General features: G+C 59.8%; 2 protein-coding genes across 9 annotated transcripts in view; both read left to right on the top strand.

Annotated features, from left to right (window-relative positions):
* PPP6R1 (protein phosphatase 6 regulatory subunit 1) overlaps positions 1–22,327 on the top strand; it is a 24,250-nt gene extending 1,923 nt beyond the window's left edge. Inside the window, exons 2-24 of one of the 6 annotated variants that reach the window (XM_007103247.3) lie at positions 8,787–9,019; positions 10,789–10,975; positions 11,054–11,191; positions 11,283–11,348; positions 12,693–12,805; positions 12,892–13,005; positions 13,330–13,492; positions 13,592–13,744; positions 13,861–13,995; positions 14,543–14,607; positions 14,700–14,815; positions 14,898–14,983; positions 15,140–15,229; positions 15,305–15,402; positions 17,860–17,917; positions 17,998–18,170; positions 20,553–20,686; positions 20,772–20,952; positions 21,045–21,115; positions 21,273–21,354; positions 21,821–21,931; positions 22,015–22,086; positions 22,189–22,327. In XM_007103247.3, the coding sequence (XP_007103309.1) occupies positions 8,793–9,019; positions 10,789–10,975; positions 11,054–11,191; positions 11,283–11,348; positions 12,693–12,805; positions 12,892–13,005; positions 13,330–13,492; positions 13,592–13,744; positions 13,861–13,995; positions 14,543–14,607; positions 14,700–14,815; positions 14,898–14,983; positions 15,140–15,229; positions 15,305–15,402; positions 17,860–17,917; positions 17,998–18,170; positions 20,553–20,686; positions 20,772–20,952; positions 21,045–21,115; positions 21,273–21,354; positions 21,821–21,931; positions 22,015–22,086; positions 22,189–22,192 (2,637 nt within the window). In that variant the 5' untranslated portion in view covers positions 8,787–8,792 and the 3' untranslated portion in view covers positions 22,193–22,327. Of the gene's footprint in view, positions 1–8,786; positions 9,020–10,769; positions 10,976–11,053; positions 11,192–11,282; positions 11,349–12,692; positions 12,806–12,891; positions 13,006–13,329; positions 13,493–13,591; positions 13,745–13,860; positions 13,996–14,542; positions 14,608–14,699; positions 14,816–14,897; positions 14,984–15,139; positions 15,230–15,304; positions 15,403–17,859; positions 17,918–17,997; positions 18,171–20,552; positions 20,687–20,771; positions 20,953–21,044; positions 21,116–21,272; positions 21,355–21,820; positions 21,932–22,014; positions 22,091–22,188 lie in introns of those variants that run through there. The other 5 variants (XM_055079144.1, XM_055079142.1, XM_055079141.1 and 2 more) reach the window with 5 other exon arrangements.
* A 927-nt stretch (positions 22,328–23,254) lies between these two features.
* Positions 23,255–26,119, top strand: TMEM86B (transmembrane protein 86B). 3 transcript variants are annotated; one of them, XM_007103252.4, is made up of 4 exons: positions 23,541–23,563; positions 24,070–24,167; positions 24,468–24,714; positions 25,392–26,119. In XM_007103252.4, the coding sequence occupies exons 2-4, from the start codon at positions 24,084–24,086 to the stop codon at positions 25,772–25,774; spliced, it is 714 nt and encodes a 237-aa protein (XP_007103314.2). In that variant the 5' UTR covers positions 23,541–23,563; positions 24,070–24,083; the 3' UTR covers positions 25,775–26,119. The 3 variants fall into 3 exon arrangements, with proteins under 3 accessions (XP_007103315.2, XP_054935162.1, XP_007103314.2); XM_007103253.3 differs by having other exon boundaries at positions 23,255–24,167; positions 24,471–24,714; XM_055079187.1 differs by having other exon boundaries at positions 23,255–24,714.
* The last annotated feature ends 470 nt before the right edge of the window (positions 26,120–26,589 follow it).

Genomic DNA, 26,589 nt, shown 5'->3' with positions numbered 1-26,589 from the left:
TTTAGTGTCTTCCCCCCTGACCCCCCTAAGCCCCTGGGCTTCCACCCCCACTCTCTTCCCCTCTGGCCCACTCCCCCTGGACCCTTCCCCAGGACACCCCTTGCCCTCCCTCTCTCTGCCTCACCCCCTCCTTCCATGCCCGCTCGTAGACTCGTCGGCTCTGACTCTCACCCTCGGCGCAGGAAACTAGAGTAATGGGGCTTTCCCTGCATCCTGAGCGTGGCTCCCCGCCCTGCTGTCTCGGGCTGTGAGGAGGGCAGGGAGCCAGGCTTCTGTGGAGCAGCCACCGCTCCGTCCCCTTTCTGTGCGGTGAGGCCGGCTGAGGGCACAGAGGGAGGGAGGGACCAGCCCAGGCCCTGCCCGGGGGAAACAAAGGCAGAGCCGGACCGTCACAGTTGCTGGTGTAGTGACAGAGGTAACTCAGGGTGTTGTGGAGGCCACAGAGCAGGGGGACTGGTGAGACTGGCTCAGCGGGTGGCTTTTTCTATCTAGGAAGGGTGAGTAGGAGTTGACAGATGGAAAGTGGGAAGAAGGGCCTTCCGGGTGGAAGGAACAGCACAGCACGTGCAGATGTGTGAAGGTGGGAACCCAGGAGTAGTCTGCGCGCCTGCGGTGCAGATGTGCTGGGAGCGCGGGCGGAATACCTTGGTCAGGCTGCTTGTCTGGGCCCTTGAACGTGACCCGGTTAGGGTCTTTCTTGCTGGATGTTTTACATACTTGTACGTCAGTGCTGAGGACACAGTTGTTACCGGTAACACCAGCCTGAAAGGCAGGATGTTTCTGGAAAGGAAGATGTGTTGTCAGGTGTGGGGCGGGCTTCAGAGTTGTAAAGAAGAAACTTCAGTGGGGTATAGAGTAGCATTGATGTCAGTGCTCTCCTCATAGGGTGGTTCTGGGGATTCAGTGTGCTGTTTGTAGAAGCCTGTAGCAGAAAGCAAGGCACAGGAAGTGCACCAGGATCAGCAGCTTTTAGCGTTATTATTTAGTTTGGGATTATCCATTGCAGTGGTTCTCAACTGGGGGGCGGGGGGGCGATGGTATCCCCCAGGGGACGTTTGCTAACGGTGGGAGACATTTTTAGTTGTTACAGCTCAGGGGATGCTACTGGCATCTAGTGGATGGAGGCCAGGGATGCCGCTCGACCTCCTCCAGTGCAGAGGACAGCCCCCCACAACACGGTGTTTTCCAGCCCAGCTGTCAGTAGTGCTGCAGTGGAGAAACTCTGCTTTCTTGCTTGGTTGTTGTATCGTTGTGGCTTATTTGCTTTCTTGCTGCTGTGAGCGGCTGTGTGTTCTGAGTTGTGTACTTTCATTTACTTTTGTGTTTTTGGTAGTTAGTTTTGTTGGGATACCTACTGTTTCTTTCCAGTAAAGGAGAATCTGCTGGTCTCCCCCCAACCCACCACCCACCCACCCAACGTTTTTTCAGGATCCATGGCCAAGTGACCATAGCAGGTCACCTTTCCCCTCTGGACTCCAGTTTTCGACAGTTCAAGAAGTACCTCTAAAGCAATAAGGCCCTATTGTATAACACAGGGAACTATATTCAGTATCCTGGGATAAACCATAGTGGGAAAGAATATGAAGCAGAATGTGTATGTATGTATAACTGAGTCACTTTGCCGTACGGCAGAAATTAACACAACATTGTAAATCAACTAGACTTCAATAAAATAAATTAAAGAAGAGAAGTATCTCTAGCTGTGGGCTTGGCCTTATGCTAGGTCCCGGGAAACTGGCATCTTGCTGCGGGAGGCAGGCGACCGAACAGGCAAGTCCTGTTGCAGAGCGCTCGGATGCCATCGTAGTGTGGCCACGAGAGCTGTGCAAGTGTGGAGAAGGCCTCTAACGCAGTCAGGGGAGGCTTCCTGGAGGAAGTGGTGTCTGTGCTGAAGCCTGAAGGACCCACGAGGAGCTAGCTAGTCAGGCCCAAAGAGCTGGAGGGAAGGCCGAGGGAGCAGCCGAGCGGTCAGGTGTGGCGGGAGTGTTGAGCGCCATGCGGGTCGCAGCAAGAGATGAGGTGAGAGAGGCCTGGACGCCTTGCTGGAAACGAGAAGCCGTCCCCGCGTTGCCGGGCTCCTAAAGGGAGCTTGGGCAGGCTCAGTATCTGGGGGGTGGGGACACACCTTCCTTTCCAGGCTGAACCATGGTTTCCCCCTGAACACTGGTTTTGTGGATCTTCCCATGGGAAGTGCCGTCTGGCAGTGACTGTGAGGTGTCTCTCAGGGAAGAGACTGAGGCTCAGTGGAGTGAGGTCCCTGGTCTAAGGCCCCAGAGATTGGAGTTTGGAGAGGCAGATTGGAACTCAGGCCTTTCTGACTTTGGATCACCCTATAACACTCACTCCTGTCCTCTGTTTTCCAAGAGCTATTTCAAAATCTATTCGTTATTCATTTCCCCTTTGAACCCATGACCGATCCAGGAGATGGCACTGAATGGGAGCTTTTGGGCCCCTCCTCAGTCCTTGGCCGGGTATCCCATTCTCTTCTGTTTCCTAATTGTTCCATCCTCTGGGGTTGGACCAGAGCTGCCACCTCCTCTGGGCAGGTGTGGTCTAGGGCCAGATGGGGAGGTGGTGCCCCTAACTGCTGCCTCCCCCCGCAGTCCCCCATGGGAAGGATGAGCCACAGGAAAGTCCCAGCCCATCATCCCGTGTGGCCTTGGCCAGGTCCCTCTCCTCTGGCCTCTGTGGCCCCTACTTCCAAATGGATGTCCCGCCGCTTACCTTGCTGGGTCTGTGTTGGGTCCTGCTGTTATCCATTGTCCCCTTCCTGGAATTGGAAGTCCCCCACCCCCATTTCATTTCAGATTTGGGTGAGAGCTGACGGACGGGGGCCAGTTAGAGGGTGGTGGTCTCGCTGTCCTCTGACCTGCTGGGCCCTGCAAAGGGCTAGGGGCTGGCCAACCTGCAGCAGGTTCTCCCCTCCTGCGGCTCGCCTGGCCGCTGTCTCTTTAGAGGCCTGTTGGCCTGTGGTGGCTGAGGGCAGCAGCGGCAGCAGGCCCGAGATGGCCTCTCCCAATGTTGGAGTCTCTGCTGAGCCTCGGGGCATCTCAGGTGGCCGCCCCAAGGCCCTCCCAGAGGCCTCTTCACACTTGACCTCCACTTCCGGGTGCTTCAGGGCCAGGGCAGGCCAGAAAGGGGTGGCAGATAAAGGATCAGCCCACGGCCTCCCTGGCAGGCAGGGCTGTGTTTGGACGGACGGTGGCAGCAGCGGCAGGGGGACGCTCTGTGGGAGCTGCAGTCGGGCCCTGTCTGAGCCCAGGGAGGGCCAGGGGCTGGCAGGCTCCTGAGAGGGGCAGCTGGTGTCGGAGGCCTGAGAACAGCGCAGCAAAGCAGGAAACCTGGGCGATGGTGCAGAGCTGGCAGAGAGAGAGAGGTAGTTTTCGTTTTTAATGGCTTCCTTTCTCATTTACAGTTTCCCCTTCTTCCTTTTGCAGCCAGAGTCATGGTTTTCAAACGGTTGCTAAAAACCAGTAGGTAGTCACTTCCGTTTTCTTGAAGTTTGCTAAAAGTTGCAAAGAGTGGGGGTGGCGAGGTGTATGGCGCCCACCAGAGCACTTGAGTGATCTCGGTCACTCAGGCAAATGGGGCATTTCCTCAGATCTTCTGTTTTTAGCGCCGTCACCCTGGGTAGTGGCTGTTCCTTCCCTCCTGCTCAGAAGTGTCCAGGCTCTAGCCTGGCCTCAGGGACAGATAGGAAAGGCTAACACCTGCCTAGCACCTGCTGTATCACGACCATTGGCCTGACCCAGCTGTTCTCATAAAATGGCCCTTCCCGATGGCTGTGCCCCCATTTCACAGATGAGGAAACAAGGCCTTTGGATGCCAAGTGCCTGCCCCCTTAGAGAGTAAGAACGAAACCCACCTCTCCTGTCCAGTTCCCAGGGCTTCCAGGAAGTTCCGTTAAGTGGAAGGTGGGATTGACTGTCAGGACCTGAGGCTAGAGTGAATTGAGAGTTTGTGGCGGGGGAAAGTGTTTTTCTCTTTTTTCTGTTTCCTTTTTTCCACTTCTCCTGTATCTGCATCTTCGTTCTGCGTAGAGCTTGAGACCTGATGTTTGTGGGATACCGACGACCACTCGACTGCATCTGGTCTTTGCAGCCTCCTCTGATTTACCGAGGAAGGACCTGAGGTTCTTAGAGTTAAAGGGCCACCTGGTTTCTGAGGCCGCTGGAGTCCACACCCCCCAGCCCTCCGCACCACACCCGCTCTCCGTTCTCCGCCAAGCCAGCTTTGGGAGGGAAGTCCTACCTGCTGTCCGAAACAGGTGGGAGGAGCGTAGCCCTGTGCATTGTCTCCAGATGCTTTGGAAGCGCGTGGGCGTGCCTCAGCCTGGAGAATTTCCTCCTGTGCTCTGGAGAGGGCGCTGAGTCCTGGTTCTGCTGTGGCTCGAGCCCTGCGGGTCCCCATCTTCTCAGCTCTCAACTGGGAATAATAACAGTGCTGTACCTGGTCGTCTTGATTAGGGCTACAGTGCCCTGCAGGTGCACAGGTTCTCTGAAGGGGTTAGCAGGGCCCTGCCCCCCAGCTCTGGGGGGCCTGCTTAGCTCAGGGTCAGCGTTGGCAGTGAGGGTGGGGAGGGGGGACCTGGGTGTGCTCCCGAGGCGGAGCTTCACGCCTCAGCCTCGGCTCTGCCCTGGCGGCTTGTCAGCTCGCGGTGTCTTGGATGCAGAGCAAGGCCAAGGCCTGGCCCTGTCACAGCAGCCTCAGGCAGCTTTGGTTTTGTTTGTTTTTGATAAGGTTTTTTGGTTGAGATGTAGTTCATACACCATATATGACTTATTCATTTAAAGTGTACAGTTCAACAGTTTCTGGTCTATTCAGAGTTGTGCAACCATCAGTCACCACAGTTGATTTTTTTTTTCAAATTTTAATGGTTATTATAGACTTTTTAATTCTTCCCATTTGACAGTATATTCTAATCCAGACATTTTGTAGCTTAACCATTTATTTCTTTTTTTTTTTTTTTTTTTTTTTTGGCTGCATTGGGTCTTCGTTGCTGTGCGCGGGCTTTCTTTTCTCTAGTTGCAGTGAGCGGAGGCTACTCTTCCTTGCAGTGCGCGGGCTTCTCATTGCGGTGGCTTCTCTTGTTGTGGAGCACGGGCTCTAGGCACGCGGGCTCAGTAGTTGCGACACACAGGCCCTAGAGCGTGTGGGCTTCAGTAGTTGTGGTGCACGGGCTTAGTTGCTCCGCGGCATGTGGGATCTTCCTGGACCAGGGCTCAAACCCATGTCCCCTGCATTGGCAGGTGGATTCTTAACCACTGCGCCACCAGGGAAGTCCTACGATGGATTTTTTAAATTGAGGTATAATTGGCAAATAAAGTTGTATACAATTGATTTTAGAACTTTTTTTTTTTAGAACATCCTTTTCCCAAAAGGAAACCCCATACCTGCTAACGGTTCTCCCCCCCTCCCCCCCATGTCTACCAGCTCCTGAAAACCACTAATCTGCTTTCTGTCTCTGTGGATTTGCCTTTTCTGGATGTTTCATGTAAATGGAAGTATACTACGTAGTCTTTGGTGATTGGCTTTGTTCATGCCACCTGGGTGGCCTTTTGACCTCTCTGGTCTCCTTATCGCCGCACAAGTCCGTGATGTAGAAAGAGGTGGTGTTCTCGCCATGGCGAGCTCCTTGTCCCTTGGGTCCAGCAGTGGCTGCCCCTTGAAGTGCTTCCGGTCCCAGGTCCCCCCAGCTCAGGAAACCCCTTCAGGCCCGGCTGTGTCTTGGAGTGAAGAGGACGGTGGAAGGGTCCCTCAGAGGTCTGGGGACTGGGCAGAAGTGGGGAATTGCCCTCGTGCAAAGGCAGGTCTCTGAGCACTGGCAGAGCCGGGGCGCTGCCTTGATTTCCTTCTGGAGTAGCGGTCCTCACTCCGACACGGGGACCCACGCTCGGCACCGGCTTCAGCCCACTCTCCTTCCTCCCATCCCCAGCCTGCCTGCCCTGGTGGTCACCCCCACCCCCGCCCACCCGACCTGTGACTGTGGCTTATAGGGAGCCTCTGAGTGTGGCTGGGGGAGACAGGGTGGGAGCGGGTCCCTTTACTGATGCCCTGTCAGGTGTGTCAGCTTCCTGCCTCAGGAGCAGGGTCCGCGGGAAAACTTGGGGTGTCTTTCAGTCAGTGTTTCTGAGCACATATCGCATGCCAGGTACCCTGCTAGGTGCTGTCCAGGGTGCTCACAGCAGCCCAGCAAGGAAGGTTCTCTCTGCGTTGTCCACCATCCTATCAGGGCACATTCAGCGTAAGGGCTGTACAGGCTGCGAGGGACCTGGCCCAGCCTTCCTCCCTGAACTCAGAGATGTCCACTGAGTAAGTGCTAGACTTGCAGCTTAGCGTTTCGCTAAGCCCCGCAGGGACCAGGAAAGAGCTGGCCTTCAGCTCCCTGAGGGTGTCAGCTGGTGAGAGCCAGGTTAGGGAAGGCCGTAGGCAGGGCAGAGCCCGTGCTGGCAACCACCGTGGGCCTGAGCTCACTCACTTGTTTTGTGAGTGTCCATTGGCAGTGGCTGGGCACCAGTGAATGGGATGAGGCCCTGCACCCCGAGAAATCACCTCCTGGGGTTTGGATGCCATCTCCACAGTTCACCAGCCCCCAGACCTCGGTGCACCTCAGTTTCCTCACCTGTAAAATGGGGCCATCGATTCCTTCCTTGGGGGCGATTGTGAGGGTAGATTGAGATAATGGCTGTGTGGGCCTGGGAACGGTGTCGGGGGTGCAGCTAACGTGGTTTGTCCACTTCATGTGTCTGGCGTGTTGTCCGCAGAATGCCCCCATTCCCGCAGACCCAGAGGCCTAGGGCTGGAGGCAGTGACGTCACACAAGAGGCTTCTCAGGGGGCTGCAGGCTCTGGAGGAGATGTGCCCTGAAAGGGCAGTCACGGGGCGACACGTGAGCAGCCAGGCCAGAGCTTGCTCGGGGACAGGGTGGTACCAGGGGACGTGGCCTGGGCTCGGCGCACACATGGAGGTGGGTCGGCCAAGGGGGTGGCAGGTGTGAGGGAGCCTGGTGCACATACTCAGGCAGGACTGGGACAGTGAGTGCTGACGAGCAGGAGGTCCTGGGTGGGGAGCGCCGGGAGACGGTCAGGGGCCCTTGGTGTCTTCATGTGGAGACGGGGGAGCCACCTCAGGGTCTCCTGGGGGGAACAAGCATGAGGTGCTCACATTTGTGTTTCAGAAAAGCGTCCTGAATAGGGTGGGGTGCAGGGCTAAGGGGGCAGTCCCGGCATGCTGTCGGACAGGACCCATGAGGCCTGCGGGACTGGGGGCTCTCAAGTGCCCCCTATGTCCACCCACTGTCTGGGGTCGGTGTCTGCTACTGTCTCCCGAGGTCATGGCTCGTCTACTCCACCTTCAGCCGTAGGTGGCCAGGGCTTAGGAACTGACGTGAGTCCCGGCAGGGATTGCAGATTTAGAGCCACTCGCTCCCAGTCACTGAGAAGTCACCCTGAGGGCTGGGAGGGGATGAGTGAGGCTCCTGAGGAGGCTGGAAGGGAGAGCTGGGTGCTGGTGGCGTCTTGAAGGAACCGAGGGGCAGAAGGCCAGTCGCCTGCCCGCGGCCACACGTGCCGCCCAGCTCTGCCCCGCTTTCAGCCCCAGCTACTTCCCGAGTCGAGCGTCTTTCTCCCCTGGGCTGGTGCCCCGTCTGGCAGGCATGCTGTCTGTGGTTGGGATGGTGTGGGCCAGAAACGGCAAGGGAGGGCTTTGTAGGAGAGGGGCTGGCGTGCGCGTCTGGGAGGTTCTGGGAGGGGCGTCCTGGCCTCCGGGTCTGTCTTCAGTGGTCTCTGCTTCAGGTGGTCTTCACAGGGTGGCTGACGTGCGTGAGCTCTGGTCAGCGCCTGCACGGTGCTGGGGGGGCCCGGCTTACCCGGCTGTGGTTGCCCGTACGGTGGGGTGACCACAGCCCCTCCCAAGGGCCATAGGCACAGCGCCCGGTGCATAGGGAACCTGAGTGGGCAACAAGTGGCCTGGGAACTGGCGGCCAGCTCAGGGTGGGTCTCTACCCGGTGGTCGACGCTGGGAGCCTATAGACATCTTCAGAGGAGCAGCCGAATCCCTGCTCGTCGAGGTCTTGGACCCACCTGGCACCTAGTCAGTGCCCCACCTGAGATGGCCCTAAGGCCAGTGCCGGGTGGGGTGGGCCACAGCCAGGTGTACAGGGTCTCCAGTGCTGGCCAGCGAGCTGCCATCCTCCAGTGGGGGGGCGCTGGCTTTCCGTCCTCCCTGCTAAGGTGGTTCCCTGTCCTGGTTCCTTTCGGCCCCGGGCAGCGGCTGTTCTGGGAGCTGCCACCCCCTCCCCTCAAACTTTTCCTCTTCCTGTCGTGGCACTGGGTACGGGGCCTTGGCGGGGGGTGTAGTGTCCAGGCAGCGGCCACAGCCTGGAGACGTCGCAGACCTTCCTCCCTCTGCCCCTACCCCACACCCTGCACACAGCACGGACATTGCTGGGCTCGATGGCAACCGTGCTGGCTGTCAGGGGGCATTTAATTTGTTCGGCAATGCAGATTGAAGTGAGTCTGATGCCAGAGGTTCCAGGATGAGCACAGTTCCAGCCTAGATGTGGGGACAGTGGACACAGGCCCTGGGGGGGGACAGGATCATGGCGGCTCCATGCACAGCGTCGGGGCTTTCCACGGGGCCTATGTGTGGTCGCACCCGGGGGTCTTACCCAGGCCTGGGGGCTCGGCAGTGTACAGGACAGTCGCCCGTAGGGTGGTCCTCGCAGGCTGGGAGGTGGAGGGAAGCGGGCGGGGTCGGACCCCATGTGTGACAGCCCCTGCCCGCAGGGCGCCATGTTTTGGAAGTTTGACCTGCACACGAGCTCGCACCTCGACACGCTGCTGGAGCGGGAGGACCTGAGCCTGCCCGAGCTGCTGGACGAGGAGGACGTGCTGCAGGAGTGCAAGGTCGTCAACCGAAAGCTGCTGGACTTTCTGCTGCAGCCGCCACACCTGCAGGCCATGGTGGCCTGGGTCACCCAGGAGCCGCCGGCCAGCGGCGAGGAGCGGCTGCGCTACAAGTGAGCCCCGCCCTGTCGGTCCCCCACGGTGGGACACCCCGACTTGCTGTGGACGTTGTTGACTCCCGTTTTTGTTACGGGACTTCCCAGACATCTCCCAGACAGAGGGGTGGGCAGAACGAACCCAAGGACCCTTCCCCAGCCGTTAGGGGCGCCGTGTTTGCGCAGTCTGTTCATGGGCCCACAGCCCACCCCCACTTGATTTCCATGGCTTATTCAGTTGGATTTTTTTTTTTTTTTATTTGCGGTACGCGGGCCTCTCACTGTTGTGGCCTCTCCCGTTGCGGAGCACAGGCTCCGGACGCGCAGGGTCAGCGGCCATGGCTCACGGGCCCAGCCGCTCCGCGGCACGTGGGATCTTCCCGGACCGGGGCACGAACCCGCGTCCCCTGCATCGGCAGGCGGACTCTCAACCACTGTGCCACCAGGGAAGCCCATATTCAGTTGGATTTTTGTTCCCTTTATGGAGTATGGGCAGTGTGAGGCCTGCCCCCTCACCCCCCATGTCCCCAGTGCCCAGCGCGACGCCGGGTGCTAAGGGTGTGCCTGTGCCCCCTCCCCCATGCTCTTCTGCCCTTCCCTCCCACCATAGGGCCCTCGGGTGTGCCAGGGAGGGTAGGCGAAGAGGGCAGGGCCCTGTTGAGGGTCAGAGGGAATCGTCTCCGTGACGGGGGGCTTCTGTCTGCCCTGATCTCTGCTGCCCTTTTTTTTTTTAATTTTTTTTTAATTTTTGGCTGCGTCAGGTCTTCATTGCTGTGCGCGGGCTTTCCCTAGTTGTGGCGAGCGTGTGCTACTCTTCGTTGCGATGCGTGGGCTTTTCATTGCAGTGGCTTCTCTTGTTGCCGCTGTAACTAAGCATGGGCTTAGTTGCTCCGCGGCATGTGGGATCTTCCCAGACCAGGGCTCGAACCCGTGTCCCCTGCATTGGCAGGTGGATTCTTAACCACTGCGCCACCAGGGAAGTCCCTTTGCTGCCCTTCTTGAGCCCTGCGCAGTCTGTCCTGGACAATCCTCCTGGTTCCCTGGTGTCGCCCTCTCCTGGCCCCTCACACTGTAGACACGCAGGTGGTCCTTATGAGCTCTACATCTTCTGTCCCCGGAGGTCTTGAGCCAGATGGGGAGTGGGTGACTGCTTCTCCTCACTTTGCCTTTTGTGAAGGGGGGGTCTGAGGTGCTGCCAGCTGCTTAGTGTGGGGTCTGGTGCACAGTGGGGACCTCTGGGGGGGGCCAGCAGAGTGTCCCCTGTGTCCCCCAGTGTTCATCTGTCACCCGCCCCCACGTGTGTCCTCTCCCTTCTTTGCTTTGTTCGCCCGGCCTCCGTACCCCCTTGAGCGTGTCCAGTGGCCCCGTGGACTGGGCTTTTGCTCATAGTAGCAGGGAGCCTCCATTCTGACACCTGTGCCGAGCTGCCCCTGGGGTCCCTGCCCTGCCTCAAGGAACCCGGTTCCCAGAGGCAGAGCTGGAGAAGGTTGTGGTCCCCCAGGGCCCTGGGTGGCACACTGGGTGGGGCAGCCCTCTCCCTGTCTGAACAAGGAGGTGAGGGGATGAGGTTGGATTTTAGAAGGGTCATCGGGGCTGGGCCTGGGTCAGACTGGAGGGTTGGGGGTAGGGGGACTAGAGGGACAGGTGTTGGTAGGGGGTCAGGTCCAGGCTCAGGAGGCTGGACGCTGCCTTGGGGGGTGGGGAGCACGAATGGGTGCGACGGGGAGGCGGGGTGGTTCGGCTTCCGCCCGCACCGTGCCCTCCCCAGCCCTTCCTGGGTATGTTAGGTACCCCAGCGTGGCCTGCGAGATCCTGACGTCGGACGTGCCCCAGATCAACGACGCGCTGGGTGCGGACGAGTCCCTGCTGCACCGGCTCTACGGCTTCCTGCAGAGCAGCGGCAGGCTCAACCCGCTGCTGGCCAGCTTCTTCAGCAAGGTCATGGGCGTCCTCATCAACCGCAAGACCGACCAGGTGCCTGGGGCCCCAGGGCGGCGGGGCGGGGGGCGGGGGCCGGGTCCTGCGCTGAGCCGCCAGTCCCTGTGTCCCCAGCTCGTGTCCTTCCTGCGGAAGAAGGAGGATTTTGTGGACCTGCTGCTGCAGCACATCGGCACCTCGGCCATCATGGACCTCCTGCTGCGCCTCCTCACCTGCGTGGAGCGGCCCCAGCTGAGGCAGGACGTGGTCAACGTGAGTGTCGAGGGGCCGCGGCAGGGCAGCTGGGCCGGGGTGGGCGGCGGGGGCGGGGTCAGTGAGCAGAGCTCCGCCTTCTCGCCCCCAGTGGCTCAATGAGGAGAAGATCATCCAGCGGCTCATCGAGCAGATCCACCCGTCGAAGGATGACAACGTGAGCGCAGCACCCCCACCTGATGTTTCCAGCCTCCACCCCACACCAGCGTGTTCCTCCACTCCCTTCTTAAACGAGTTGATGAGAAAAGGAAGCGTTTGGAACCGTGTGTATTTGAGCGGGGGGCTTCTGCTGAGAACAGGAAAGGGGTGTACGCACATGGAACGTTTCTCGGGAACTTGGCCCGTCATCCCTTGAGGGGTCAGGGCTCTGAAGGGGGTCCTTTGGCCCTGGCCCTTCGCTGCTGCCCTTCCCAGGGGCCCTCTCCTGCTCCCCTCTGTTGCTGGCTCTGTGGCCTGGTGGCTCTTCCTGTCTCTTGTGCCTGGATCAGCTCTGCCGGTCCTTCAGAGAAGCCACCCGGGAGCCCTGGGTCTGTCCTCCCAGCCCACTGGCTTGTAGGCAGAGGCCCACAGGCACAGGTAGTCAGCGCCAGGCACCAGCCAGTGGCTGGCCTGGGACAGTGATGACTGTCCGGGCCTTTGCGGCAGAGGGGCGAGGGGAGTCTGCCTTGAGCCAGGCAGCGGGGCGCCCGTGAGGGGCTCTGGGTGAGGCCCGGGGCCTGGTTGGTCTGCGTGGGTCGGGGGTCTGTGTGGTGGGCCCCGGAAGCACCTGTTGGGTTAGACGCAGAGCTCTGCTTAGGTTTCTCTTTGTTCATTTTGCAACAACTTAATTACCTACCACATAACTCACTCATTTAAAGTATAGGATTCAGTGGCTTTTAGTATATTCACTGGGTTGTGCAACCCTTGCCACGTTGATTTTAGAGTATTTTTCATCACTCCACAAAGGAAACCCTGTACCCGTTAGCTGCCGCTCCCCATGTCCCTCATGGTTGCTTGGCCCCCACCAACCACCAGTTTGCTTTATGTCTCTGGGTGTGCCTGTTCTGGACATCTCGTATAAGTGGATTGCATGATGCAGGGTCTTCTGTGACTGGCCTCTTTGCCTTAGCGCCAAGTTGTCTGTGTTCATCCGTGTTGTAGTGTGTGTCAGCACTTCATCCTTTTCTAAGGCCAAAGAACGTTTCAGTGTGTGGATAGACCACGGTTGCTTATCTGTTCACCAGGTGGTGGACGCCCGGGTTGTTCTCCTCTGTAGCTACTGTGGATAGTGTGGTGTCTGTGTGGGGTGTCTCCTTTTCCAGGAAGTCGTCTTTGGTTTCCCTTTCTCTCTGTCGTCTCTGCCTTCCCAGTGTTTGGTGCTTTTGTTCTCTCCCTCGGCACTTGTGTCCCGGGGTCTGTGTGACCCTCTGTCCTCAGGGGCGGGTGCCCAGTCTTCAGCTTGTGGGGCTTCCCGACACCAGGGCGGGGCCGGGGTGTCAGCTCTGTCTCCCCGCTCCCCCAGCAACATTCCAACGCATCCCAGTCCCTGTGCGACATCATCCGCCTGAGCCGGGAGCAGATGATCCAAGTGCAGGAGAGCCCGGAGCCTGACCAGCTGGTGGCCACCCTGGAGAAGTGGGTTTGCGGGTGGTGCCCAGTCCAGAGGGAAGGGGGAGCCATCTGGGGGTCCTTCTCCCTGACGCCTGCCACCCCCGCCCCAGGCAGGAGACGATCGAGCAGCTTCTGAGCAACATGTTGGAGGGGGAGCAGAGCCAGTCCGTCATCGTGAGCGGGATCCAGGTGCTACTGACGCTGCTGGAGCCCAGGAGGCCCAGGTGAGAGGCTGGCCTCCCTCCCCAGGTGACCCCTCGGCGCCCCACCCTTCAGTTTCGGGGTGGGGGTCGCTAGGGTTCTGGAGAGGAGTCCTCTTGTTCCCTTCCGGCAGATGAGGAAACGGTGAGTAGACCGCTTGTAGCTTCGAGCTGGCCTCTGGGATCCGGGCTGCTGGGGCGGGTCACTGCCCCCAGGATCCCGGGCTCCCAAGGGCAGCAGCTTCTCACTCCCTGCCAGGTGCGGCCCACACGTGCAGATGTGTGCCCACACGTGTATGCGCACAGGCTGTCTGGGCGGTTCACTCTGCCCTCTACGTCCCTCTGCAGGTCCGAGTCTGTGACTGTGAACAACTTCTTCAGCAGCGTGGATGGACAGCTGGAGCTCCTGGCCCAGGCAGCCCTGGACGGCACCGTGTCCAGCGTGGGGACCCTGCACGCCCTGCGCCCGCGGCTCAGCCGCTTCCACCAGCTCCTGCTAGAGCCGCCCGAGGTGAGCAGGGTACGTGGGGGAGGGGGTGGCAGCAAGGGCTCCCCGCCATCGGGGCAGCGCTGGGGCAGGAACTGAGCTTCTCCTCTCCTGTGCCTGCAGCTGGAGCCGCTGCGCACGACATGGGGCAGCCTGGCCCCGCCGCTGGGCAACACGCGGTTGCATGTGGTCAAGCTGCTGGCCAGCGCCCTGAGCGCCAGCGATGCGGCCCTGACCCAGGAGCTCTTGGCGCTGGACGTGCCCAACACCCTTCTGGTATGGGGGACAAAGGGCAGGGGGCGGAGGGGGCACTGTGCGGAGGGACGGTTGGGTGGGGAGGACGGGGACTGGGTGGGGGCCGCTCAGAGCCAGCCTGTGCCCCTTACCCCCAGGACCTCTTCTTCCACTATGTGTTCAACAATTTCTTGCACGCCCAAGTGGAGGTGTGTGTGAGCACGATGCTGAGCTCTGGGCCCCCTTCCAACAGCAGCTCTGACACACCCGCCCAGAACCCTGTCGTGAAACACGTGAGTGGGGCTCCCAGGTCCCCCTTTGACCTCTGGGGGTGGGCTCTGCCCCACACCTGCCCCTCGCCTGTTGGGTGCTGCCAGGCCATTCATGTGCTGGGGACTGGGGGCTCAGCCTCTTCCTTAGGTCGAGAGTCTTGAAAAGTAGAGGGTGATGTGTGGGGGCGGGGATGAGTGGAGTGGTGACCTTGGGGGACAGTGGGTGTCCTGGGGGATCAGGAAGGGTTCTCCCAGGGTGGTGGCCACCACGCTAGTGGAGATGCCTTTCTGGTCGTAGCCCGGGGCCTAGGGAGGAGCTCACCGGTGGGGCGCTGGGGGTTTGGACAAGCAGGAGTTGGAGGCAGGTGGAGTGGCTCTGGGGTTTGCTGGGTGGGCTGAGTGGGCGTCACACAGGCAGGGGGCGTTTCTGGGTGAGCAGAGGAGAAGCGTGCGTGTGCACACTCGCTGCACACTCCTTGTAGGCAGACCAGGGGCTTGGAAGTGGGCTGGGGTAGCAGGGCCCAGCCGTGGTCCCACCCCATGCCGGCCCCTCGCTGCTTCCCCACAGCTGCTGCAGCAGTGCCGCCTGGTGGAGCGCATCCTGACCTCCTGGGAGGAGAACGACCGCGTGCAGTGAGCGAGCAAGCGTCCGGGGCCTTCCCTGGGGAGGGCAGGGCTGGGCGGGCAGGGTGGGTCTGTGTCCAGCCGCGGCCCCTCTCGCCCAGGTCCGCAGGGGGCCCTCGGAAAGGCTACATGGGCCACTTGACAAGGGTGGCCAACGCTCTGGCGCAGAACTCGGAGAAGGGGCCCAACGCCGAGCAGCTGGGGCAGCTGCTGAAGGGTGAGGGCTGGGGCTGGCCCGGGGGCGGGAGGAGGCTGGGCACCCGGGGCCTTGTGTCCTCACACCCGCCTTCCCCCAGCAGAGCTGCCAGAGGAGCAGCGGGAGCGGTGGGAGGTGTTCGTGTCGGGACCCCTGGCGGAGACCAACAAGAAGAACACGGTGGACCTGGTGAGGCCCCTGCACCAGGCGCGCCCACGTCAGCCCTCGCCGGTGCTCCTCCTCCTGGTCCAGCCCGGACGCCCCTCCCCACAGCCTCAGCTCGCTCGTGTCCTCTCTGGGGGCTCCGCAGGCCTTGACCCCTGCCCCCCGACCCCCCCTGCCCAGGTGAACACCCACCACCTGCACTCCTCCAGCGACGACGAGGACGACAGGCTCAAGGAGTTCAACTTCCCGGAGGAGGCGGTGCTGCAGCAGGTGGGGGCAGTGGGGGGGCGGGGCGGGGAGGCTGTTCTGGACGCCCGGCCCTGACTGCCCCCCGCGCCCTGGCAGGCCTTCATGGACTTCCAGATGCAGCGCATGACCTCAGCCTTCATCGACCACTTTGGCTTCAATGACGAGGAGTTTGGGGAGCAGGAGGAGAGCGTGAAGTGAGTGTGGCTCCGTGCAAGGCCAGGGGCAGGCGGGGCCCGCCTGGCCCTGTGACAGGAGGGATGTGAGGCAGCGAGTCAGCCTGCGCTCCCACGGCGTGCTCCTCCTGCTGTCCTCCCCAGTGTCCCCACTGCCCACCCGGCCCCACGTGGGGCTCAGCCTGGAGAGCAGCCGGCCTCTGGCCCTCTCCCCGTCTCTTGAGGACCAGGCAGGAGGCGTGGGCGTCCTGGGACATGGGGGCTGGCTGTGCAGAGCTGGGCTGCAGAGCTTGTGGGACAGAGACTCGCAGAGTCAGAGCTGGCCGGCCTCCCCCCTGCGGAGGCCTCAGGGCCTCATGAGAGATGGTTTTTCAATGACCAGGTCTGGTTATTTGTGTTTGTCCTGTAACACTTCGACAGCAGTCGCTTCTGGCCTTGCGCTCGTGAACTACCTTCTTTATTGTCCAAGTTTTTTGCTGACAGAAAAAATTAAAAGTTTTAGTGTATTGTCAATTTCACGAGCAGCCTTATGACAGCAACGGGTAGATAGTGAAGGGAAGGTCAGGCAGCGAGAGTCTGAAGGGGAGACTGCGTCGGGGTGGGAGTGGAGCCGCTGCCTGTGGACTCACAGCGGGCCCCGGGGGACGTGCTCAGCGACCGGCGCAGCCAGTGCTGTCAGAGCAGAAGGTGAGTCCGTGACACCCAGGAAAAAGTGGAACAGTCACTGCAGGGCGTGCCGTGGGGGTGTTCCTGAGTTGGGTGGTGACAGAAAGGCCCAGCTGGCCCCCTAGGGGCTGCATGTGGGGGCCGGGGCCCTGGCCTGGTCTGTTTCATCACAGGCAGCATGCCGGGCCCTCTCAGGTGTTGCCCAGTTACGTGCCATGATGACCCTCTGCTCAGGGCTCAGGAGCCCATCTGCAGCCGGGAGACGCAGCACTGCCATTCACCCCAGGGCACTCACCAGTTACTGTGGGAGGGTCAGCTGTGGTGTCTCGGGCCCACAGCCAGCCAGAGACCCTGTAGGACTCAGAAGTGAGGTTCGTGTCTGCTGCTCTGTCCCGCACAGCGCCCGGTGCTGGGAGGCCCCTGGAGAGGAAGGACACTGGCCAAGGAAGACACCACCCCTCCTGGCGGGGCTGGTGACACTCGGTGAATGGCCTCAGCTTAGCTGGCTGTCCTTTGGGGATGAAATTGTGTTACTTCCTCCGTCAAGATAAGTTCCAGTGAGGTTAAAAGCTTTAAATGTAAGAAAAATGTAAAGCCGTGAAGCACCCTGGAACAGAAAATGGATGAGTATCTTTAACCTCAGGGCTGAAGGTGCTGCTCGCAGGGCCCTGGTTGCTGTGCCTTCCAGCTCTGTGTGCGGGCTGCTCCCTCTCTGTGAAGGAGATGAGAATACCTGCCCTGGTGGTGGTTGTGAGTCCATCTGTCACGTGCTTGGACTACGGCTGGTGCCAAGTCAGCACTCAGAGATTGTTAATGTACTTCCTGAATCAGAGAGACAGATAACAACCTGGGGAGTATCCCTACCACGTGGCGTGGAGCCCGGACCTCGGCATAGATACAAAGTGCTCTTTCCACAGAACAGGAGGAGGACGGACTGGTGCCCCAGGAAAAAAAGGGGGTGCAGGATGCAAACAAAACAAGTAGGAGGCTGTTGAAAAATTGCACAGTCTGCGGGTAGGAGTATAAATTGACAAATCGCTTTCCACAATTTGTGTCAGTATTTAAAATGCATGGATTTAATTCCTTAGCCCAGGAGTTGCACTTGTTTGAGGCCTTCTGAAAGAGAAAGAATTGAGCAGAGATGGGTGTGGGCGGATGTGGACACTGAAAGGCTGGAAGTTGGAGGTGATGAGCGCCGCACTCCCCACGATCCCGAGGATCACTCGCCCCCTTCTGGGTCCTGCCTTGGGCTGGCGGTGGGGCCCACACAGAAGCGTTTTTGTTTCAGCTCCGAGGCTGGTTCTTTTGGCCTGGACCGACCCTCCTTGGGCTGGGGTGATGCTTTGTGTGGGGCGACCCGTGTGAGGCTGCGTCCAGTAAAGTCACTGTGAACAGTGAGCCGTCTCCCGGGGCAAGTGTGTGCATAGGAAATAAATAATCTCACCCAGCATATGATCTCGAACCCTAAAAACAACCTCTCTGGCTAGGTTCTGTGTCCTTTATTTCACGGTAGAGAAAACAAGGTTCAGGAGTCTTAGGTGGGGCCTGACCCCGTCTCCTTGTGGGACCTCACTCGGCTGGGGGTGTGCAGCTTGGGCGACTCACTTAACTCCGCTCTGCAGACATCTGCGCTGACGGAGGGTGCTGCCAGAGTTGATGTGGGGTTACAGATGATTGGGGGTTACAGATCAGCTTTAGCGAGGAGGTGCGTTCGCTGGTAGAGGGCCCGAGGAGAGCGAGGGTCGTCCAGCAAGGGGATGAGAGGGGGAGGTGGCCCGAGCCTCCCCTCACTGCCCCGTGCTTCTCCCGCAGCGCGCCTTTCGACAAGACGGCCAACATCACCTTCTCCCTCAACGCTGACGACGACAACGTGAGTGCTGCCCCGACCCCTGCTGGTGGGGGCGGGGGCTGCAGGCAGTCAGCTCACCTCACCCCCACCTGCCCCCGCAGCCCAACGCCAACCTGCTTGAGATATGCTACAAGGACCGGATCCAGCAGTTTGATGACGAGGAGGAGGACGAGGAAGAGGGCCAGGGTTCGGGGGGGTCTGATGGAGAGGATGGTGCCTGGCAGGGCGGCCAGCTGGCCAGGGGGGCCCGCCTGGGCCAGCCCCCGGGTGTGCGGTGAGTACCCTCCTGCAGGCTCCCCAGCACAGCAGGGCCACAGGGCCCATGTAAAATGGTTTTCACCAGCTGGAGTGAGTGAGAAAAATAAGGAGAAAGTAGTGTGTGTATTATTGGGGGCGCTTTCAATTGTGAGTGATAAAAACCCAATTCAGATGAGTTCAGTTGCAAAAGGAGTAGGATAACCGCTTGTGCAAGGCTGGAACAGTAGATGGGTCCTTCAGGTACAGCTTGGTCCAGGTGCGAATGGAACCATTATCTGCCCCCACCCCCACTCTGCTCTCCCCTGCGGTACCTCTCGGGCAGGTGTTCTTCCCAAAAGGGCAGTAAGTGTCCTGTCAGCTCCTTCCCCAAATTCCAGTGAAATGAGACATGATGACTGTCCCTCCCTCACAGTCCCAGCATGCAGGTCAGTAAGCTGTGACCAGCTCTTTATACAAGCAGTACATTATTTTTTCTCTTACTGGCTGGCCCCAGAATCACTGACTAAATGCATTTGGGTGGCATAGACTTGCCAGTGTGAATACCAACTCAGGGCCTGCAACTTGACCCCCTATGGATTCTGATTTGAGGGTTAGAGAGTTTTAACTTTTTTAATTGGTGGGTGACTAGCATACAGATGAGTAGACGAATCTTAAGTGTCCGGACACATGGATATCCCTTTGCCAGCACCTAGAGGAGGGAGCAGAACCATCCTTGTACCCCCATGCCCCCTGCTGGCCACCCTCCGAGGGTGCCGCTCTCCTGACTTCTTGCCCTGTAGATTTTGCCTCTTCCTACATGTGAGGCCCATCCCTCGGGTAGGTGTGGTTGTGTATCGCTTGCCATCTGCTGGTGTGTCACTGTGTGACTGCCAAGTTGATTTGCACTTACGGGTGTCATTGCCAAATCCGAGGTTGTGATGCATCCCTGTGTTTTCAACGTCAGATCTTAATGTTTAGGTTTTTGATCCACCTTCAGCTAGTTTTTTAGATGTGGTGTGAGGTGGGAGGGTCCAGCTTCATTCTTCTGTGTGTGGGAATGCCAGTGTCCCAGCATCACGTGTTGAAGAGACTCCCCACTCACTGGATGGTCTTGACACCTTTGTCAAAAATCTTTCTACTGTACGTGCAAAGGTTTATTTCTGGCCTCTGTCTTCTGGTCCATTGGTCTGTACACCTCTCTCTGGCGGGGCCACCCTTGATTACTGTTTCATTGTAGTGAGTTCTAAAATTGGAAATGTGAGCATCCAGTTTGTTCGTCTGTTTTAAGTTGTGTTGATCATTCCAGGTTGCTTGAGATTCCAGGTGAATTTTAGGATCAGTTTATCAATTTCAACAAAGAAGCCACCTGGGATTCTGAGAGGGATTGCTCTGAATCTATAGGGCAGTTCAGGGAGTGTTGCTGTTTTAACAATATTTTGTTTCCCAGTCCATGAACATGGGATGTCTTTACATTTATTTAGGTGTTCATTACTTTTCACAATGTTTTGTAGTTTTCAGAGTATAAGTTTTATGCTGCTTTTGTTAAATTTATTCCTAAGCGTTTTATTCTTTTTGATACAATCCTGAGTGGAATTGTTTTCTCAAAGTCATTTTGAAGTTGTCATAAGTGTATAAAAATACAAGTCTCTCTCACATTGATCTTGTATCCTGCATTCTTGCAGAACTTGCTTGTTCTAACAGTTTTAGAGGATTCCTTAGGTTTCTATATACAAAATCACCCTTTCTGCAGTTAGAGATAGTTTTGCTCGTTCCTTTCCAAGTGGGAAGAGCAGGCCCCCAACGTCACTTCCCTGATCTGGGGGGACATCGGGTCTCCCTGTTGAGTGTGACATGGGTTGTGGGTTCGGGAGATGCCCTCTGAGGTTTCCAGGTTCAGGAAGCTCCCTCTACCCTGTCTGTCTGCCCAAGCGTCTGGCTCGTTTTCACTGTGCGGACAAGCCCCTTCTGGTCACGGCAGTCAGTGACCGTGGAGCAGCATCCACGTTTGCTTAGCGGTTCCCCACTGGACACGGTGTCCGCGTGTTAGTCAGCACTCAGCCGTTAACGTTTGGAGCAGCTGCGCTGCTGGACTTTGCCCTCCTCCGAGGCTATAATGGATGGAGGAGGAGTGCGGAGTCAGCCTTCCCTGCGAGGGCTGTGCAGGGGGTGGGAGGTGTCCCCGTTCCTGCTGAGGGCTGGGCGGGGCTTTTCCGCCCCTGTGCTGCTGGCCACGCTCTTTCCAGAGGGCACTCAAGTTCCCCCCTGCCCTGCCACCACCATGGGACGTGGTCTCTTTCTCTGGGCCTCTTCCCCGCTGCCCCCTCCTCTCCATCCCTTTGATTGCGTCCCATCGTTTGCCTGGGGCTGGCCTTGGTGTGGGGTCAGCACGGTGGCTGACTGACAGGTGTCCCTGGGGCAGGAGCGGAGGCAGCACAGACAGCGAGGAGGACGAGGACGACGAGGAGGACGAGGACGACGAGGATGGTGACCGGCGGGTGGCCCGTGGCAGGGCTGGGCCCGCCTCTCATCCCAGCCCCAGCCCCCAGCCTCCAGGTGGGTGCATGCGCGGGGTGGGCGTGGTCAGGTGCATCTGGCCGTCTGCCTCTGCGCTCACCCCGGCGCTGCTTTCCCCCTCCAGGCCCCAGCTGGACAGCTACCTTTGACCCAGTGCCTGTGGATGCCCCAACTGGCCCCCAAGCCTGCAGGGAGAAGGAACTGCACTCTGGGCCCCCTGCCCCACAGGAGCCCTGCAACGGGCCCCCGGACCCCCCTGCCCCGAGCCCAGCCGGCCCTGCGGCCCCCAGCACCCTGCAGCTCAGGTGAGGCCTAGTGGCAGGTGCCCAGGGCCTGGTTGCCTTAAGCTCTGGCGCCGACCCCAGCCGCGCCTTATGCTCCTTCTCTTGCCTCCTAGGTCTCAGGATCCCATCCCTTCCTCAGCACCTCAGGAAGCCACAGACGGCAGCAAAGTCGCGGAGCCCTCGGGTGAGCCGCTCTCTACCCACTCCCCATCCTGCCCACCTCATGCTCAGCCCTCCCATACACAGCCGTCCCCTGGCCTTGTCCACACCTGGTCCTGAGGAGCGAGGCTGGTGTTAAGCTCGCGGAGTCTCACACCTCGGGGCCACTCTACTCCGCACAGCCCCCTGCCAGGCCTTGGTCAGTGTTGGGGACCTCCAGGCCACCCTCAGAGGGACGCACTCCGCCCCCAGCTCCTTGGACAGGTAACTGGCTAGGGAGCAGCCGCTGGGGGGCCAAGAAGGGGAGAATCTGGGGAGGCGGGTAGAGCCTGGTCCCTGGGCTGTCCCTGCCCTGGAGCTACTCCACGTGGCCCTTGCAGGACCCCCCTCCCCCCAGGTGTGTGCCACTGCCTCAGAGCTTCGGGAAGCTGAAGGTCTAGGTCTGTGCCTGTGCCCACACATGGCCACGAGAGAGGATCCTGGATCCCAGGGTCCCGCGCTCAGCCCTGGGGTGGGAAGGCCCAGTAGGATCAGAAGGGGGCTGGAGTGTGCAGAGCTCGTGTCCTGCTAACCTTGAGCTGCTCCTGCTGGTGGGCGGCTCCCAGGGGTCTTCGGATGTGAGGGACGCCCCTGAGCCGTGCACTCCTTCCCTGCTTACACAGCAGGGGGCTGAGGGGTGAGAGTGCCCGGGAGGGTGTCAGGGACAGTAACCCCACGGGTCCCCCCGCAGTGCAACCAGAGACCCTGCTACCTCTGTCCCGGCCCCCAGGGCCCACCAGCCCCCCCAGACCACGGAGGGGGTGAAGAGCCCAGAGTCCTTGGGGCTGCCCCGAAGCCAGAGGTAAACATGGTGCAGCCTCACAGGGCGGCTGGTGTTTCATAGGGGGCACTGACCTCCCCCATGTTGTCCCTCTCCCCCAACAGTGCCCTGGCCCTTGAGCCACTTCTGATGCCCAATGGCTCTGCCCCAGGAGGGCCGGCGTCCCCGGGCTCCCAGTGAGTGGTGGGGCTGGGGGCAGAGGGCGGGGCTGGGGCAGGGCAGGCAGGGACTTCACGGGGTGGCAGGCTCCTCACGTGGGTCTTCCTCTCGGTTCCCAGGTAACTGCCTGGTCCCAGTGGTGGCAGCCAAATCCTCCGTACTCCATGTGGATCCTGTCCGGGTGGGGGCAGGGCAGGTTCCGCAGTGGCCCTGTTGCCCCATCACCCTGTCCCTACCCTACCCACCCCAGGTCCTCTCTGGACTCCCAGGAGGCTGGTGCCAGGGAGACAGGCCCCTCACCCCACCCCCATTTGCACTGAGAAAAGAAATTACGGAGTTTTGTCTCCTAGAATAGAGTCAAACAGAGAGAAAGAGAGAGAGAGAGACCTATATTATATATTTTATATATATATATATATATATATGTGTGTGTGTATATATATATATATATATATATATGTATATATATGTATATATATCTTGAGGGGGGAGAGAGTGGGCAGGCGGGGAGCCAGAAGGAAGCAGGGCTGGGCGGCAGTGGCTTGGACCTTCACCCTGTCCCACGGGGGCTGCTGTGGTGAGGGTCCTGAGGCTGCCACCCATCCTCCCCTCCCACCATGCCCGCCCACCCTCCGGTGCAGACGCCCACACCCACACTTGGCCTTTCAGCTCAGGTCCACCTTGGGGGAGGGCCCGAGTGGGGGTCGTGCCTTTGCCCAAATCCCCTTGCCTCGGACCCTGCACTTTGACCCAGGCTGGGAGCTACAAGACCCTCCACCTGGCCCAGCCAGCTCTGTGGGAGGGAGCTGGGGGTCCTGGTCCCAAGGGCCTCCCCGGTGACATTCCCTTGGGGCCCTGACGCACTCACTGAGACCCCCCCCCATCTCCCATGGACTCTGGGGTGGGGGTCTGGCTGGGGTCCCCGTCCTACTCCTAAGGGTCTGGGGTCCAGCCCAGCTGCCAAGTGACCTTGTCCCAGCTCCCTCTCCCCAGGCTGGCGTGAGTGTGCGTGTGTTTGTGCTGGGCTTCTGTTTCATATTGCAAATATAAACAAATAAAGGAAGACAGTTTAAGACTCTTGCTGCTCAGACCTTGAGTTCTGGGACATGGGGTCGGGGAGCCCGAGCTGTTCCCGCATCGTGGCCTCTGGGGTGGGACCCTTGGAGCATGGAATTAGGGTCCTGAACCTCCATGCTCTGCTGTGGGGTAACTTCTGCTCAGACTGCTAAGCGTTTCCTGGAGGAGCAGAGCACTGCCCGGCCTCCCGTGGGTCTTGTCCCAGCGAGCCGTCCCCTGTCCACACGCGCAGGCTCTGGGAGGTGTGGTGAGTGGGCTTCTAACCGGCCCCCTTCCCAGCATCCCCTCACCTGCCCAGCGTGTTGCAGAAGCCGTGTCCCCTGAGCCCTTTCCCCTTGGTGGAGCAGTGGTGGTTGGGGGCAGCCAACCAAACCAGACAGGCGGGCGCCTAGCGGGTCCGTGTCTTCCAACGGAAAGGTAAAGAACATACCAGGTGCGCTGGCGGACACGTGCGGGACGCCTTCCCTGGAGCTGAGGGCTCGCACGGCCTCCTGGCTCGGCTCCTTCCTGTTGGTTCAGCAGGCGTTTGTGGTGGGGACTCCTGAGGGAGGGCCAGGGCCGAGGCCGGCGGGGAGGAGGGAGTCTCCCGCCCTTCCCTGGGCTCTGGCCCCTGCCCTGCTCCCCGGCTCATGGAGGGGAGGGCCCTGAAATTCTGCCCCCGTGCCCTTCTGACCTGCCAGGCACAGCACAATGGGAGGGGCATTGGCAGCCACGGCGCCCTAGGCGGGAGAGGAAGCCAGGGGCAGGGGGCTGTGGAGGAGGAGAGACTCCTGGGTCCCAGTGGGCACCTTATCAGCGGGTGCCAGGCAGGGCCATCCCCAGGGTGGGGGCAGCATCTCCCTGGGCCCTGTTATCAGTCCCAGAGTCCACAGGACACTCCTCGGGTTAACGTGTAACCACACGCCATCCCCTCCACCCCAAAGCCACCGGTGCCCACATGCAGGCCACTTTGGGTGGGTCACACGTTGACATGGACACCCGGGAAGAGGGGCTGCCTGGAAAACCTCGCTTTTCAGCTGAAGTGAGAGCCACGGAGTGTGGGGTGGGAGCTGGGCCTGGGCTCCTGGGAACCCATGTGACCTGGAAGAATTGGGGGGCTGGGTTCTGGGGTTGGACATCCTAGTCCCTGTGCAGCTGCCCCCCTACCCTGGACAGCATGGCTGGCGTCCCTGGGTGGGGGTGGGATGGAAGCCCTGACTCCCAGCTCCTGGTCGGGTGGGGCCTGAACCCCAAGGGCTGGGAACTGGCTGAGACCAAGGCCAGGAGGGTTCTGGGGGCTGGGCTGAGTTCAGTGGCTCAGCGGCTCCTTTGTCCCCCGAAGCAGCCGCATGTGGGCAGGTGGCTGAGCCCGTTCTTCCTCACCTGTGCCGTCTACTTTCTCCTCTGGAGCCCTGAGAACCAGCCGTCCTGGGTCGGTGCCCTGATCAAGTGCCTGCCCATCCTCTACCTGGTGGTGTTCCTGTGGACCGTGTGCCCAGGCAGGGGCTACAGCTTACTCCTGCAGGGGGCCCTTCTGTGCTCAGCTGTGGGGGACTCCTGCCTCGTGTGGCCTGAGGCCTTCCTCCATGGTGAGAGGGGCTGTGTTGTGTTGTCCCTTCTGGACCCCGGCGGGGGGCGGGGGTGGGGTCCAGGGTGCAGGGGGCGACTCCCCAACAGAGCGCCTGCCGAGTGCTTGAGCCAGTTGGCGTGTAAAGGCACTGGGAAATGGACGGCAGTGAGGGAGACATACCCAAACCTTGGCCCCCGAGGAGCTCTCCTTCCATGAGGGCGCGGGCAGCATTACCTGAGGCTGTGTGAGTGTCCAAGGGTCACAGTCCTGAGTACGCTGGTCAAGGACAGCCTCGCCGAGAAGGTAAAGTCTTGAAGCGGGCGCGGGGTGCCGGCCAGGCGCCCTTCCAGGGAAGGCCCTTCCAGGCAGAGGGGCAGCAAGTGCAGAAGCCCTGGGGTGGGTGTGCCTGCTGGGTGAAGCCGCTAGGGGCTGAGCAAGATGGGGTGTCAGTCAGTGGACGGTTCTGAGCAGAGTAAGGATGGAATGCAGTGCGCGTTTTTAGGTCATTCCGGCGCCAAGAGCAGGAGGAAAGAGGACCACCACGGAGGCCAGCATTGTAATCCTGGCGGATGGGGTGGTGCGGCCAGGGTGGGAGCTGGTGCTTGGGGACGGCCCTTTTCCTCAGGCTCTGAGGGTGACGAGGTGATGCCGGGAAGCAGGGGTCTCAGCAGGCACACCCACCCCTGTCTCCTCCAGGCATGGCTGCCTTCGCTGTGGCCCACCTGCTCTACCTCTGGGCCTTCGGCCTCACTCCCCTGAAGCCTAGCCTCCTGCTGCCTGTTCTCCTGGCTTTCATCCCATATTATGGCCTCCTGCTTTGGCACCTCCCGCCTGACATGGTCCTGCCCCTGACAGCTTACTCCCTGGTCCTGGCCGTTATGCTGTGGCGTGGCTTGGCCAGGGGCGGGAGTACCAGCTGGGGCGCCCTGCTCTTCACGCTTTCAGATGCCGTGCTGGCCTGGAACATCTTCGTCCATCCCCTGCCCCATGCCCACCTGGTGGTCATGACCACCTATTATGCTGCCCAGATCCTCATCGCCCTGTCGGCCTTCCAGAGCCCCAGGCTCAAGTCCAACTGACTAGGGGCTGAGGCAGGCAGATGTCCACCCCCCTCCTCCATCAAGGACCTGGGCCCCCAAGACCAGTGAGGCCAGAGAGACACCCTTGGGGGTGAGAGCCAGTCCCCCAGACTCCCATCTGCCAGTGCCAGTCTATCTGGAGACACAGAAGTGTTTCTGGAATTCCAAATCCACCGCCAAGTTCCCACTGCCTTCCCTGGGTTCTGATTCCAAATTCCAGGCCCCTCAACCAGACCCACAATGGTCCCTCCCCGGACCCCTGCCTGCTTCTGTAATCCCACATGGTCTCCACGTGTGCCTGCCCCTTCCCTCTGGCCCTGATCTATTTCTCTGTTGCCTAAGTAAAGTGGGTGTTGAAATGGTGACATCTCCATTATTTGGGGAGGGGTGGGAAGGGAGGGGTGATCACAATAACAGCAAGTGGTTCGTTTTCCTTCCCCCCCCCGCCACAAAATTTACCATTTTAACCACTTTTAAGTGTATAGATTTAGTGATGGTAAGTACATTCACAGTGTTGTGCATTGAACACTTGCTGTGAGATCTACCCTCGGAACATGTTTGTACATGTACAGTGCAGTGTTGTTAACTATACCCACAGCAGACTCCCTGGTGCCCAGGACTTAGGGGATGTGGAATAACCAACCGCCCCCGACCCCGGGCCTTTTGGCGGTGGTGGCGGGGGAGTCATTATCCTCATTGTACAGATGAGGATTTTACAGATTGGAGGCCAGGAGGAGACTGTTGGGTCAATGTATTAGTTTCCTGTGGCTGCTGTCACAAATTACCATAAACTGGGTGACTTAAAACAACAGATT

The sequence above is a fragment of the Physeter macrocephalus genome, chromosome 17, assembly GCF_002837175.3.
Source record: "Physeter macrocephalus isolate SW-GA chromosome 17, ASM283717v5, whole genome shotgun sequence".
Taxonomy (NCBI): Eukaryota; Metazoa; Chordata; class Mammalia; order Artiodactyla; family Physeteridae; genus Physeter; species Physeter macrocephalus.
This window is presented reverse-complemented; position numbering and strand designations above follow the sequence as displayed.

What these genes read in the sequence shown, in the direction of transcription:
- TMEM86B (XM_055079187.1), top strand. Translation starts at nt 24,303, where the DNA reads ATGGCTGGCGTCCCTGGGTGGGGGTGGGATGGAAGCCCTGACTCCCAG. An exon ending in GCCTGAGGCCTTCCTCCATG is followed by an intron (nt 24,715 to 25,391) that starts GTGAGAGGGGCT and finishes TGTCTCCTCCAG; the next exon opens with GCATGGCTGCCTTCGCTGTG.